The sequence below is a fragment of the Curcuma longa genome, chromosome 2, assembly GCF_044706935.1.
Source record: "Curcuma longa cultivar G26 ecotype Majalengka, Jawa Barat chromosome 2, ITB_CL_G26_1.1, whole genome shotgun sequence".
Classification (NCBI taxonomy): Eukaryota; Viridiplantae; Streptophyta; class Magnoliopsida; order Zingiberales; family Zingiberaceae; genus Curcuma; species Curcuma longa.
In genome coordinates, this window is record NC_133862.1 from 3,598,358 (window position 1) to 3,613,808 (window position 15,451).

Here is a 15,451-nt window from a genome sequence, read left to right on the forward strand (position 1 = left end):
TGAATCGTTATATTCAAACATAATCGAATTATAATTTAAAATGATTTAAATTCAAATTGGATTTAAATTATTCAAATTTCAATCTGAATATATTAAAATTAAAATTATATAAAAATAATCAAAATTAAATTTGAATTTGACTCACGAACGACTCATAAACAATTGAATAAAATATTATGAATTTAAATTTGATTAAAAAAAAATTATTGATATATTCAATTTGACTCAAATTCGATAATTTTGAATACGAATCAAATATTTTTCGAACATGCTCAACAAGCTCACAAATGATTCAATTTGTTTGCACCTCTAGTAGAAAGTAATGCATCAATTATGCAACTATGGACAATGTAGCATTTACGCACTCAAGTGGTGTTCAGTTCTTCCTCAAATGGATTCATTTAATTGATTACCAAATTCAGAATTCCTGTATCTGTAAGTCACTTATCTGTTTAAGCTGAAAGAAAACGAAGTTCTGAACTTTGTAGGTCTAAAAACCAAATTTTGCATTGATTATAAAGCATACCTTTCTGCATCAGTAGCCAATCAGCACCCTGAGCCAAGAAATGATGACTGCAGATCAGATAGTGTGGTTTTTAAGCTTCAGCACCGGCTGGAATGAGTAGCCCAAAATCAGATGATTGTAGGACAGTATTTAGTATTGCATAAAGTATAGAGCAAGAACATACTCGTCCATTGTGACACTTCAGTTTGGTTCTTAGCATACTAGTAGGAAACTCGCACTTAACCATGACTTCTGGGATCAGCAACTTGATGCACCTTTCTGGCTTCAGCACTAGAGAACTGCCCCACGACTTGGGCATGGGGTATCGTTGCTTCACCATTCAAGAGCGCGACAACATTTTCGAGAAAGTATTGCTTTGGAAGTCTGCCTACAATGTTTCCCTCCTCGTTGCCATCCTTGTCCAAGAAAGCAAAATGGGGGATGCCTTCCACTCCGAACTCATCAAGCTCTTGCTCCCACTTCGTGTTGTCAACATTTAACATGACAAAATTTACTCGATCTCTGGAAGAAGAGAGCCTTGTTATGACTCATTAAAGCAGCATAGAAGACAGGTATATAATAATTTAGCCACATTTTCCTTAACTCGAAGAAACAATATTGAAGTGTAAATAACTTCCACACTTGATACAATGCTGGTAATTGGTTGAGTTTCTCTGTTTGTATATCCATATTTACCAGCGGTCAGTAAATTACCAGTAATAAAAAGGTGTATTGTATCAATAAGATTGAATTAGGATCATTCAGTTAATAGGATGCTTCCTTGTTTGCATGTATAGAAGATGTTTAACTAGACTACGTCAGATGCACATGCCAGATTGCTAGAAATGTAATAGCTCCAAAACTAGTACAGGACTTTGAATGCATATGGACATTGGTCCAATGGTGTCTGTTGTTAACTCTTAACTTTAGATTGTAATGTAGCATTTGATTAGAGGCAAACTAAATGTGATAACAGATCAGATAATAATAATAATGTAATAAATCTTACTTCCAATTGATATCTTTTAAAACCTACCATAATTACAAAATCTTCAACAACTCATTTTATTATCTTTTATTCTCATTGTCTTTAATTTCATCTTTGCTCCACTTTCACTTATCGACTTTTCTGTTAGAGAATAAAATTGTCAGCATAAAACTATGATCCACATGAAAGAAGAAAAAAAACACAACCCTGGAAATAGATGGAGGAGCAGCAAACCAACAAACAGGGCCAGAGAAGTTTTCGAAGAAAAATGAAACTTCATAGACACACTTGCTGAAACTTTTTTATATAACTAGGAAAAAGTGCATAATTGACTCTTAGGAATAATTTTGTATGAATATAGAATCACAAATCTCACCAAAACAACAGGAAGGATGAGGAGGAGAATGAGGAGAAGGAGAAGAATATATTGTGTAATCAACTAGTTGGAATAACTTTATGGAATGCTACTCAATAACTTTGATAATTGAACTCTTCACCTAACCCCTTTGTATCTGTGTAAGACACCCGCAATCAAACACTCCAATAGTTGACTCTCTGACTAGGATATTGGCACCATCTTTAAGCTAAATGTATAGCCAATCCCTAGTGAGATATAAGTCATAAGATGTTGAAGTAAATTTTTATTTGGTTTAATTTTACCCATTTATGAATCCAACACTGATTGATTTGACTTGATTAGCTATATAATCTAGAGGTTGTCTCATTATAAATTCTACAGTAAGACAGTATGTAGATATCAAAAAAGAACCTGTACTGCTGCTCTACTTGAAAGATCTGAGGAGCTAACTCTCGACAAACTTCACACCAATCTGCATAAAACTCCAGAACAGTGGGTTTTCCATTGCTAAGAGCCTGCAAAGCGGTAAATTCCTCATATGATGAAAGGGCACGAATAAGGTGCAGGATATTTAGTGTAAATAAACCAGATATATAAGAAGAGTTAACAATCGCAGATGGATATCAGTACAACTTTATTGACATTTCAGATCCTCAACTTATTGGGATATTCATTCTTCCAAGCAAAATCTTTCTTTTCTTTCTTTTTCTTATCTTTTTTCTTGTTTTTTTTTTTTGCTGAAAGGTAAACAAGGTCGTGTGGTTCCAGTTCATTACATGGTCAAATTCAGCATCAGTTTCCAACTTTTGTTAGGGCAAGTGATATGTGATTATAGATGTGATCAGAGACTTCAGTAAAGCACCTATATAACAATAGTTCAAGGCATAACTGTATACTTTCCATATGGTCACAATTCTTACACATGTAATAACTTGCATGGACAGTAATAGAAAGATAAACAAGCCTATCTCTAACTATCCATGATGTGGCAGAGATAGTCGGCACCACATGGCATAGTCAAATCAAAAGTCAAGCTGAATTGACAGTCAAATCAAACCGAGCTCGAACCAAGTCAAACCGAGCTCAAACCAAGTTTGAGCTCGAAGCTCGAGCCAAGTCTGACCGATTGAGATTTCGGGTCAAGTTGGCCCTCCTAGAAGACCTCAAGTCAAGTCCCTTTGAGTCACATCTGAGTCAAGTCTGCCCCAATTTGAAACTCTGATTCGACATGGCGGTTATTGAAGTGTCAATCACCAGCAAGCATGTCCCTCGGTAAAAAGGGAAGAGGTGTGTCCTTTGAGAACAAGGATCATCCTTTTATTTTCTATTTAAAGGTAACCGGTCGTAGCATCAAGGCAAGCAAATTCCATTATTCTCTACTGTCTTTACTATTCATTTTCTTCATTTTCTCGGAGGTCTAACTTGAACATCAGAGGGGTCTTGCAAGGTTCGCCCCCCCCCCCCCCCCCTTCTAAAATCTTCCTTGAGTCTTCGATGCAGGGCTGATGCAGGAGGAGTCGAGCTTCAATGGATCATAATTTTTGACTCTGGTATCAAAACGAGACATGATCGGTTGTTAATTGAAGCTCTTTCAGATATCTTTATTTGGTATCGGGTGAAACTCATACCTAGCCTACTTTCGGATCTGTCAGACATCGTTTAGTGCCTTTTCAGAGGCTCCGAACATATTTTTTACTATTTATCATGATTTTCTATTTTTAGGGTTTGAGGGTATTTTTTATTTTTGCGGGCTAGGAGTTTTGTTTAGGGTCTATTTATACGCATGTTTAGTTGTTTTCAGATGAATTTTGATTATTGAATAAACTTTCTTTTTTGACAAAAACCTAGAGACGGCGGCAGCTTCTCTTTGTTTCCGATTTCTCATATTTATTTCCTCTATAATTCCATCTAATCTTCCAGTTCCAGAATAATTATTATTCTGTCCGGCGTCAATTGATATCAGAACCCATCAGATCCAATGGAAGGATCGTCCGTGGTCGTGGTAGCAACAGGCAGGTTCCGATTGAGGAAGCCCAATACCATGATCCTAGCATTCAGGATGTGACGATTGAGAATTTACAGAAGCAAGTCACAGAATTAACCCAGCGTCTAGCGGTGTGGGATTTTGAAAATTGAGAGATCTATGATCGTGATTCCATGTCCACCTTCAACAACCCTTACTACAACCATGAGAGGGAGCGTCGAGATTGAGAAGGAATGGTATGTAGACTTCAGTTTTCGAGTTGATCTACCTGAGTTTTCAGGAATGTTACAAGCGAAGGATTCATTGATTAGCTCAAAAGGTAGAAAGAATTTTTTATTACAAGGAGGTGCCTGATTAGGTGAAAGTGATGTTGGTTTTCATCAGACTCAAGGATCGAGCATCTCGCGTGGTGGGAACAGTTGCGGCGCTCACGAGAGAAACAAGGCAAGACCAAGATCACTAACTAGGAGAAGATGAAGAAGAAGATGAGAGGTCACTTCTTCCTTTCAGCTACACCCAAGCTCTATTTCAGCGACTTCACATGTTGAGGCTAGGTGCGAGATCGGTCGATGATTATACAGAAGAGTTCTACCAGTTGATTGCTCGGAATGACTTATCTGAGACAGAGGAGCAGATGGTGGCACGATACTTAGGGGGGTTGCACTAGTCCTTGCAAGATGTCCTCAATCTTCATTCGTTGTGGACGGTTTCAGAGGCCTACTAAGCGTGCACTAACTGTTGAAAAACAACAGAATCGGAAACTAGTGGTTAGAGGTGACCAAAACAGTCGGTCAATTCAGCCCTTAGGATTCACGTCCTTCACAGCAGCAGCCACCACAGGTTAATTCTAAGGATCCCTATCAGGTGTTATCGTTGTGGTGAACAAGTCACAGGGCAAATGAATGCAAGACACCTACTCCCGCTAATCAGAAAGATAAACATTTATTGATCGAGGAAGATGTGGAAGATGAGGAGGAGGCAATTGGTGAACCGGTGTATGATGATGATGAAGCTGACGAGGTACTTTATGTGATGGTTATGAGACTTTAGTCATTCGCAAAAGTTTGCTAACTCCCAAGGGCGATTCGAGAGATAATTGGTTGAGAACCAATATACTCCACACTACTTGCACATTTGCGGATAAAATTTGCAAAATGATTATTGATAGTGGTAGCTATGAGAACGTTGTGTCCAATAAGGCTGTCCAGAAATTACAGTTGAAGATGGACCACCATCCTAAGCCATATAAGTTATCGTGGCTGAACAGAAACAGTGAGGTAACAATAGATAGGCGATGTCTTATATCATTTTCTATTGGCAACAAATATTTTAATAATGTTTGGTGATGTGGTGGCCATGGATGCATGTCATGTATTGTTGGGTGACTTTGGTAGTATGATCACAGTGTTATTCATGATAGGCAAAAGAATACCTATACTCTTCACATCAAGGGAAAGAAGATTGTATTGGCATCACAACGAGAAAGAACTACTCCAATTCTAGTAGCCAAGAATACTAATTTGCTCTCTGTTTTCATATTTATAGATGAGATAGAGCTTGGAGATGTAGTCTATGCTTTGCTTACCTTGTCAGAATGATGTTATGGCCATCGACGCGGATTTACCAGTAGAAGTGCAGCAGCTACTAGCGGATTTTGTTGAGCTAATGCCAAAGGATCTTCCTCTTAGGCTACCACCTATAAGAGATATCCAACATTAAATTGATCTTGTTCTGAGGTTGAGTTTGCCTAATCAACCAACATATCGCCTCACTCCCAAAAAAGGCCGAAGAGTTGTAGTGGCAAGTGGTAGAATTATTGGAAAAGTGTTATATCTGTGAGAGCATGAGCCCCTGTATAGTTCCTAACCTACTAGTGTCAAAGAAGGATGATTCGTGGCGTATGTGTGTTAATAGTCGAGTCATCAACAAAATTACAGTTAAGTACAAATTTACAATCCCCCGCTTAGATGTCATGTTGGATCAGCTATCTCGAGTTTGCATAATCGACCAACATATCGCCTCAGTCCCAAAAAAGGCTAAAAAATTACAACGGCAGGTGGTAGAATTATTGAAAAGGGATTATATTCGTGAGAGCATAAGGTCATGTACAGTTCCTTCCCTACTAGTGCCAAAGAAGGATGGTTCGTGGCATATGTGTGTTGATAGTCGAGCCATCAATAAGATTACAATTACGTACAGATTTACAATCCCCAGCTTGGATGACATGTTGGATCAGTTATCCGATTCTAGGGTCTTCTCAAAAATTGATCTTAAAAGCGAATATCACCAAATCAGAATAAGGTCTGGAGATTAATGGACAACAACGTTTAAGATGCAACATGGGTTATATATACAAGTGAATGGTCATGGATTTTGGATTATCAAATGCGCCCAGCACATTCATGAGGTTCATACATCAGATCTTGTGACCTTTTATGGAAAAATTTATGATGGTATACTTTGATGGCATTCTCGTCTACAGTCTGACATAGGCATCATACTTTGATCACCTCCGTATTGTTTTTAAAAGGCTACAAATTGAGTGTCTACGTGTCAACAAGAAGTGTTCCTTTTACTACGTCAATATCTTTTCTTGGCTTTATTGTGTTTACTAATGGTGTTCACGCAAATCACTCAAAGATAGACGCAGTCTTAGGCCAAGGACCTTGCACGATGTCAGAAGTTTTCATGGATTGACTTCTTTCTACCATCGATTCATTATAAACTTTAGCACTCTGATTGCTCCCATTGCCGAGTGTCTCAAGGGACGTGATTTCAAATGGTCTGAAGAAGCAGAGACCAATTTTCAAGCAGTCAAGCAAAAGATGACCGAGATACCAGTTCCTGCACTTACTAATTTTGACCTAAGTGTTTGAGGTCAATTGTGATGCATCCAACATTAATATTAGAGGTGTTCTAAGTCAATCCAGGCATCCAATTGCTTTCTATAGTGAGAAGCTGTCCAGATCCAAGAAGAATTATTCTACTTATGACTTGGAGTTTTATGTCATTGTTTAGTCCTTGAAACATTGCATCACTACCTAGTACAGAAGAAGTTCATTCTGTTTACTGATCATGAAACCTTGAAGTGCATCAATGGTCAACACAAGCTAAGTAAGTGGCATGCCAAGTGGATGGCTTATTTGCAGGAGTTCATCTTTACGCTGAGATACCAAGCAGGGAGCCTGAACCGTGTCGCAGATGCCCTAAGTGGTCGCTCTTCATTACTTACCACCATGAGTATAAAGGTTGTTGCCTTTGAGATTTTCGCTGACATGTACACAATTGATCCTTCATTCGGAAGGATATTCTAGAAGGTACAAGTTGGTCACTCCCATGGTTTTCTTTTGTATAATGCATGGTTACCTATTTCATGGATTGCAATTGTACATTCCAAATTGTTCACTAAGGTAGCAAATTATCAATGAGCTTCATAATGAGGGACACTTTGGTCATGATAAGACACTAACCCTTATCTCTGTTGATTTTTATTGGCCTAAGTTGATTAATGATGTTACTAACTTTATAGACTAATGTAATGTATGTCTGGGGTCTAAGGGAATTCTAACCAATGCAGGCTTGTACACTCCTTTACTTGTTCTTAAAACTCCTTAGTTCGATGTCAACATGGATTTTGTTTTAGGTTTATCCTGCACCCAACGAACCTCAGATTCTGTTCTATTGGTGGTTAACAGATTTTCTAAGATGACACATTTTATAGTTTGCAAGAAGACTATGGATGTTGTCTGGATTGTCCATCTTTACTTCAAGGAGATCATGCGCTTACATGCATTCCTAGATCTATGATTTTATATTGTGATACCAAGTTCATCAATCATTTCTAGAAGAGCTTATGGGGGAAATTGAGAACACAGTTGAACTTTAGCAATGTCTACCACCTCTAAACAGATGGACAGACCCAGGTGGTGAATTGGAATTTAGACAATCTTTTGAGGTGTCTGACAGGAACTAAGCCGAAGCAGTAGGATTTAGCATTACCTCAAGAAGAATTTGTCTATAATAGGTCAAGAAACAAGATCACAAATTTGAGTCCTTCTGAGATTGTCTATGGGCGCAACTCATCCGACGTGCTGGATTTGGACCCTGTCCCCCGTATAGGACGATTTAGTCCTAAAGCAAAGGAAATGACAGAGCATCTTCGGGGCATTCATAAGCAAATGAAACTAGTTATTCATGAGAACAATACCAAGTACAAGACTCGGATTGATAGTCATCCTCGTCATGTACTTTTTAATGTTGGTGATTATGTTGAGATTGTATTGACTCGTGATCGTTTCCCTGCTGGCGAGTACAATAAACTTAAAGATTGAAAGATTAGACCGTGTGAGATAATACAGAAGATCAATGACAATGCATACAGGTTGCACCTTTCGAGTCACTTAAAGACTTCTAATGTCTTTAATGTGAAGCACTTGAGTCCTTATTCTGTGGATGTGGATGATACAGTTATAAACTCGAGGATAAATTTTTTTCAACCCAGGGCGACTAATGCAGGGTTGACGTAGGAGGAGCTGAGCTTCAACGGGTCATAACTTTTAACTTGAGTATCAGAACGAGACACAGTTGGTTGTTAATCGAAGCTCTTTCATAGACCTCTATTCAACATCGGGTGGAACCCATACTGGCCTACTTTCGGGCCTATCAGACATCGTTTAGTGCTTTTTCGGAGGCTCCGAATATATTTTTTACTATGTATCATAATTTTTTATTTTTAGGGTTTGAAGGTATTTTTGACTTTTGCGAGGTAGGGTTTTGTATTATACGCCAGTTTAGTTGTTTTAGGATGACTTTTGATTATTGAATAAACTTTTCTTTTTCAGCAAAAATCTAGAGACGGCGGCGGCTTCTATTCGTTTTCGATTTCTCGTGCTTGTTTCCTCTACAATTCCCTCTAATCTTCTGCCTCCAGAATCATCACTATTCTGTCCGACGTCAATCTTTCTAGACCTCTGCTCAAAGCTCACTAAAGTCCGACATAACAAAAGACCTCAACTGAAGTCCGACCTAACAAAGCGCAACCTCACTGAAGTCCGATCCGAAAAAAATCTGATCCGCCAGAGACCTAATAAAGACTGACCCGATTGGTATTCAGTCAGTCGAAAGTGTTCAACCGTGATTACTTAGTTGAGTTATCACATCCCTTGATCTCGGACCGGATCAATCCAGATGGATTCTAGTCAATTAACTTTCAAAAGATCATTGCATGCATGTCCCTTAACCTTTTAACTCACTGAATAATGTTTTGAAATAGTAAACTTTCAATGGGAGTGTAGAATAACAAGTTCGAAGCAGCTACAATTGGCACAAAAGTTAGTGCCACCATGTTGGAGCTATTTTCCTAAGTGACAGTCATATTTTTTATGGTTACACCATCTGCTAAATAAGTTGAAAGAAAAGATCTGGTGATTGGCATTACGCAACAATCACATTCTAGAAGAGGATGTAACAGTGAGAAGGTTAGTCAAATACAAAACCGGCATTTAGGAGGGTTTTTATATATAAATATTCCATTATAACTGCTATAGTCTTCAAGGTGAAAATTGAGCCCATTTTAATTTTAATCTCTCACAGCTATGTTCAATGTTGACACTAGATGTTTATCCAGAACTCATTCATGCATCTTTCCCATATATATAACAGCCCACAATATTCAGTTTGATCACATAACAGGAAATCCTAGCAGGTCTGTGCTTGCAGCATAGGTATCTTGAGGTGGCTGTGCTAGAAGCATGAAGAAAGTGACTGTCTGCTTTGTGTTGGTAATGTGTAGACTGTAGAGCCATTTGTAGTAATCTTATGCCCACTGAAGTTAAAAGATAAGCAGAGCAAGACAGGAATCACTGTCCTAAAAATGTTACAAGTAGAAAATTAATGAAAAAAAAAAGACTGAACTATGTCAAATGGTGGGGCTGGCAATTCACAGATTCATTCTCAAGGAATTACCAGTACAAGGAATTGTCAAAAATGATGGTGGTGATGGTTGGCATGTCTTTTGCTAAACGAGTGAAAATGGACATGGAGGAGATTGCATGATCTAGAAATAGCGATAGCTAAAAAAGCAATCACAGTGTTCAATCTAATGACAAAGGTAAATGTAAAGAGCAAAATCTTGTGGATGATCTTGACAACTGAATCCTTAAGAAGATGGCTTAGAAATAGTTAAAGGCACATATTGTCTTAACTCAATCTATCCTTAAGTTGCAATTATGCTTTTTCCTTTTGAACTTTTAATAGGATATATATGCAATTCAAAGCTTGAAAGACACACAAATTAGTAATATGAAGAAAAAATTAAGATTCAAACAAAGGTAGTATTGGATATAATGTAGGATGATTTTATTTTTACAATCATGTATATCACTTTTTGCATTTTTTTAGGCAAACAGAACCTGTGACAAGAAACAAATGGTACAAGGACATGCATAAGCATTTGTATTACAAATCTCATTTGCTACTATCGATAAAAGCATATAAAAAATTAGAAAAAAGGCTGAGCTTTTCCTGTACCATTTGATTAAATTTAGTAGGTAATCAAGTATATATATGTAGAAGAAGAAGAAGAAGAGCAAGAGTGATAAAAAAAAATGAGAACTACCTCTTCATACGGTGTGGCGTTAGCAGACAGATCCTTCAAAGAAACACCAAAATCAAGCCTTCTCGATAAGAAAACACCTACGGCTGCAACGCTGGAAGTCAAAGCTATCCGTCTATTTACATTCCTATTTGGAAATTCTGGCAAATTAACATTCTTGGAACCATCAGAATCCTGGCGATTCTCTTTGGGTGTCTCAGGCTCCAAAGTACTAGTAACTTCATCCTGACGAAACAATAATTGAAAGAAACAATAACTGCATTCCATCGGCAACTATAATTATCCGCTTAAAGGGAAAAAAGATGCGGGAGCTCACCTCGGGAGTGGATTCCACTGGGAGAGGTTCCACCGACTCAGATTCGACCAGGCACCTCAACCTCGCGCCGCGGCGGGGCCCGATGGAGCGCAGGCGAAGGTCGATCCGACAGCGTGGGGGCTCCCAACGAGGGCGGAGCAGAGGGAGAGCAAGGTGGTGGTGCAGGAAACCGGAAGGGCTGGAAGCGAGGCGCGCCATGTCCGCCTTCGTGGATCCGATGGCCCAAGTAGCCGCCTTCGGCAGCTAAGATCTTTCTCTTGGTGATGGTTAGTTTGAAATTTTGCTATTTTTGATGTTACAAAATTCTTTTATCCAAACATTTTTTTAACTAAAAAATGCAAGAAGGCTTTAATTTAATATTTATTTATTTATTTATATGCCAGTCCCTCAAAATGCACATTTTTGATAAATTACCCATCCTAAAATTATTCTAAGCTCTTTCGAAACTGTAAGGCACCTAATAAGGTTTTCTAAACTATTATTATTGAATCAAATATCAGAATTTTATGCATGGCGGATAATTATAATCATTAACAATTTTCTTTTACTCTAAATCTTAATTAACATTTTGATATGCTATATTAGAGCTCTATCTTGTATTATTAATATTGATTATGGTTAATTTGTTCCCCGTGTATTGATTATGGTCAATTTGTTCCCCATGATATGAATTCCCATTAAAATTTGAGGCACTTTTAATCAAATTTTTATTAAATGCAACATATATACTTTTAGAAAATTAGATGAGATCCCTGGGGTTTTTTAACAGAGTTGTTGGATACCTAAAGTAAAAAAAAAAATATAGATGAATATTTTTATTTTATTTTTCTCATGACTTTGTTCTTGGGCTCTCCCCAAAAGGTTATTATGTTCTTAGTATTCAACTTAGATTTTAAAACCAACTGAGAGTGTTTTGAAAGGGTGCCACTCGGTAATTTATGGAAAAACAATCATTATATATTTTTAAATAAATCAATATTATAGAAGTTAAGATTATTATGTTATTTTTAAATGTTTTTATAAAAATAAATAAGAAAACTTTAGACAAACTAATAAATAAAATTATTCATAATTTTTATAGAAGAATTAATAAGTAAATTTACTAATATTTAAATTCCTTTAATTTTATAATTTATACTAGACTAAACTAAATATAAATAAATATTAGATATAGTTTTTTTTTATAAAATTTGATGGGTAGCTTGTAATTTTCTGTGCATCTAAAAGACTTATAATTTTAATTATTAGAATAATGTATTTACATTTATCAATTAAAAAATATAAATAAATCTTTATCCAAATTTACTCATAAATATGTTATTTATTTACCAGAATTAGAATCCTGATAATGCATACTTTACATTTACAAAAAAAAAAAACTCACATATCTATTTCGAGGTGATCTTATTTCCATGTGGCATCAAATTAATATCATGATCAAATATGTAATCGTAATTATTTATTTCACTATATTTTTTTACATTTGTCTAAAGAAAAGAAAAGAAAAAAAAATTCAGCTTAATTCAGATGCAATTATTTTATTACAAAAATCATAAAAACTCAAACGGTACGGACACCATGTATCATGTCATGCGGTGGCCCGCATACGAGCAGCTCTCTTTCCCGACTCGTCCCGTATCGGAGAACCGAACCCCACCGAACTCACACCCCCGCCGCCGCCGCTCCTCCGCCGCGCAACCTCCGTCCCCGCTCTCCCCGACGACAGATAAGACGACCACCGCTCCCCGCCGCGAGTCTCCACCTCACCCCATGATCCCGCCGGCGTCGCCCCACTGGGTACCTCCGACTCCAATACCCGCCACACCTTCACCGACTGGTCCAAGCTCCCGCTGTACACCACGTAGCGTGGCCCCTGCGGCCCGCCGCCAGGGCCAGCATCCTCCTCCTCCATCGCCAGACACTTGACGGGTCCCTCGTGCCCCTTCAGCACCGCCAGCTTGATGTGCCCCCCGACGCCGCCGGCGCTGCCCTTCTCCCTCCGCCATACGCACAGTGTCTTATCGGCAGACCCGCTGACCACCAGCCTCCCCGCCGCCGCCAGGCACAGCACCGCCATCCGATGCCCCCGGAGCCTCCCCCCGTGCGCCAGCTGCCGCCGCCACCCCTCCCACAACCAGTAGTTCACCGCGCCGTCTGACGATCCGCAGTACACAACCCCGGCCACCTCGGCCACCACCACCGCCGTCACCGCGCTCTCCTGCCGCAGTAGCGCCTGCACCAGCACGTGCCTGGCGGCACCTTCCCCACGCCCCGACGACTCCCTCCGCCACACCTTCGCCGTCCCGTCCGCCGATCCCGTGAACAACAGCCCGCCGAACCCGGTCGCCACCGTGTTGACGGCGTCGTCGTGTGCCTTGACAGATTCCAAGCACTTGAAATCCGATACCCTCCACGCCTTCACGGTCCTATCCCACGAACCGGAGTACACGATGCCGGCCTCCTCGTCGAGGCAGAGGCAGGACACCGCGTCGAAGTGACGGAGCCACACGGTTCTCCGGTGGCGCCGCACCTTCACGTAATTAGAGGGATTAAAAGAACTCCTCAATAAATCCTTGAATCTAGGGAGCGTCCCGATTCGCTTATGCGAAGAGGGGTTCGTGGCAGACTGTCGCCAGACACGAATCTTGCCGTCCTGGTGACCAGTGAAAATCCTGTCCCTGGCGATGACAATGGCCTTGACAAGGCCGCTGCTGGACTTGAACCCGGACAGCTCCCTCCGGCCCCTCCAAACGCGGATGTTCCGGCTGTCGGATCCAGTGTACAGAAGGTCGCCGGCGGCGGCGAGGGAGTAGACGTGGCCCTCCTCGCGGACGAGGGAGCCAACGAGTCCGCTGGCGGCGGGGTCGGCGGTGGCTTCGGAGAGGAGGGGGAGGTAAGCCCAGGGAGACTTCACGAAAGGGGAGACGACGCTGAGAGGAGTCCAGATGGAGAAATCGAGAGGGGAAGCGGCGCCGCCGGTGGGGTTGCGGTCGGAGAAGTAGCCCGGGCTGGCAACGGCAGAGGAAGCACCAATGCCGCTGCCGGAGGGGAGCTCGTCCTCGGAATGGACCATGGGGTCGGCGACGAAGAGATCGAAAAGCTTCGATCTGTGCGATCTCTCGCCCTTTCGATCTGTCATGGTCGATTCGGCATCCAAAGGATCGGAGTTGCAATGATTTAGGCACGAAGGAAGAGCCAAATGAGGAAATAGACAGCCGTAAGGTACTAAAGACGAACGACGGAGGAGGAGGAGGAGCCGCATATGAATAAGCGGCGGAAACGTACACGGCGGTGCCACGTGGGCAGAGATGACTTCCATTGCACGGAAGGCGTTCGGGCGCACCGTGGAGAAGAACCGCATTTGGGCCGGCCGTTTACACGAGTTAACATCTAACTTCCAGTAATGATTTTATAATATTTTATTAATAATAATCTAATTAAATAATATTTTAATAAATAAAAAAATAATTAGGCGTTAAATTAAATTAATAGAATTTGCATTAGATGAGCTAATCACGAGGTGATAGGTGGAGATGGGACCAAAACAAGAGGAGGAGAAGGAAAGAGGCTGTTGTACGGCGATTGTCCCCATCGTGTAAACATAAACATACATAAAAAATAAAGAAGGCCTCTGTCTCTGAATTGAAAATTTGTTAATAAAAGGACTGCAGCGTAAAAAATACTGCAAGCTCCCTCCGAGTTGTCCGCCAGTTCGATCAGTTTAAATCAAAGGCATGGAACAAAATGACGTTGAGAACGCCGCCCGTTGAAATCGGAGTGTTGCGCCAGTGGAGCAAACTCTAAAATGAGCTGAAAAGTTGATAATAACAGGAAAATATAATGTCAAGGTCATTAATAGCAAAATGAGCTAAAAAGTTGATAATAACTGGAAAAATACAATGTCAAGGTCATTAATAGCGATGTAATGTGTAATGTGTAATGTGTCGTTGGATCCCTTCCACGTATGTATGTATATGTGTGTGTGGTTCAAATGAAAGTCATTGAAATCAAGATGACAGATGTGGATAAAGGTCCCCGGCCTGTAACCCATTTTAGGTTACGTCTAGGAGATGGTAAATGAGTTGAATTAAATTTTATAAAATAACAGAATTAAATCAAGTCAAATTTAAAATAAATTAAATTGTTAACATAGTTGTTTAAAATTGACTTAATTTTTTTTATGAGCTTAAATTTGATTCAAGTTTAACTTAAGTTTATTTTGTTTAGATATTATCGAACTTGATTCATCTTAAACTTATTTGAGTTATTATTAAATTTGATAATATAAATTTATTTAGTTTTTTATTTAACATATTAATGAAAATTTTATTAATGAAAATGCATGATTCATACAAACTTGGAACATTTCATCTATTAATGGACAATTGAACATATATGTAGTTTAATGAATTATTTAAATTTATTTATTTAATTAATATTATATATATTGAACGAATATAAATAATTTTTATTAAATTGAATATTAAATTTATTCATAAATATTTGATTCATTTACCATCGTAGTTACATTAAACGTAGCATCTCAATCACGAGTGAGTTAGTTGAAGTCTGACTTGATATTGGATCCCATGCAAAATGAGGTACATCCTATTTCGAACTCAGGTTATGACTCAATATAATAAATATATATATATAGAAATATATATATACGCGACCTGTACTGCGC

At 39.3% G+C, this 15,451-nt stretch overlaps 2 protein-coding genes across 3 annotated transcripts; both read right to left on the reverse strand.

Annotated features, from left to right (window-relative positions):
• Positions 1-297: 297 nt before the first annotated feature.
• LOC141821977 (thioredoxin-like protein HCF164, chloroplastic) lies at positions 298-11,024 on the reverse strand. Of its 2 annotated transcripts, XM_074709380.1 has the most exons (6): positions 10,765-11,024; positions 10,452-10,673; positions 2,263-2,366; positions 690-1,027; positions 527-613; positions 298-433 (listed from the first exon to the last, which is right to left on the reverse strand). In XM_074709380.1, the coding sequence occupies exons 1-4, from the start codon at positions 10,960-10,962 to the stop codon at positions 745-747; spliced, it is 807 nt and encodes a 268-aa protein (XP_074565481.1). In that variant the 5' UTR covers positions 10,963-11,024; the 3' UTR covers positions 298-433; positions 527-613; positions 690-744. The 2 variants fall into 2 exon arrangements, with proteins under 2 accessions (XP_074565481.1, XP_074565480.1); XM_074709379.1 differs by having other exon boundaries at positions 298-613.
• A 1,240-nt stretch (positions 11,025-12,264) lies between these two features.
• LOC141821418 (protein JINGUBANG-like) lies at positions 12,265-14,134 on the reverse strand. Its single transcript, XM_074708851.1, has one exon. It carries the CDS (start codon positions 14,123-14,125, stop codon positions 12,353-12,355), a length of 1,773 nt encoding a protein of 590 aa, XP_074564952.1. The 5' UTR covers positions 14,126-14,134; the 3' UTR covers positions 12,265-12,352.
• Positions 14,135-15,451: the final 1,317 nt, after the last annotated feature.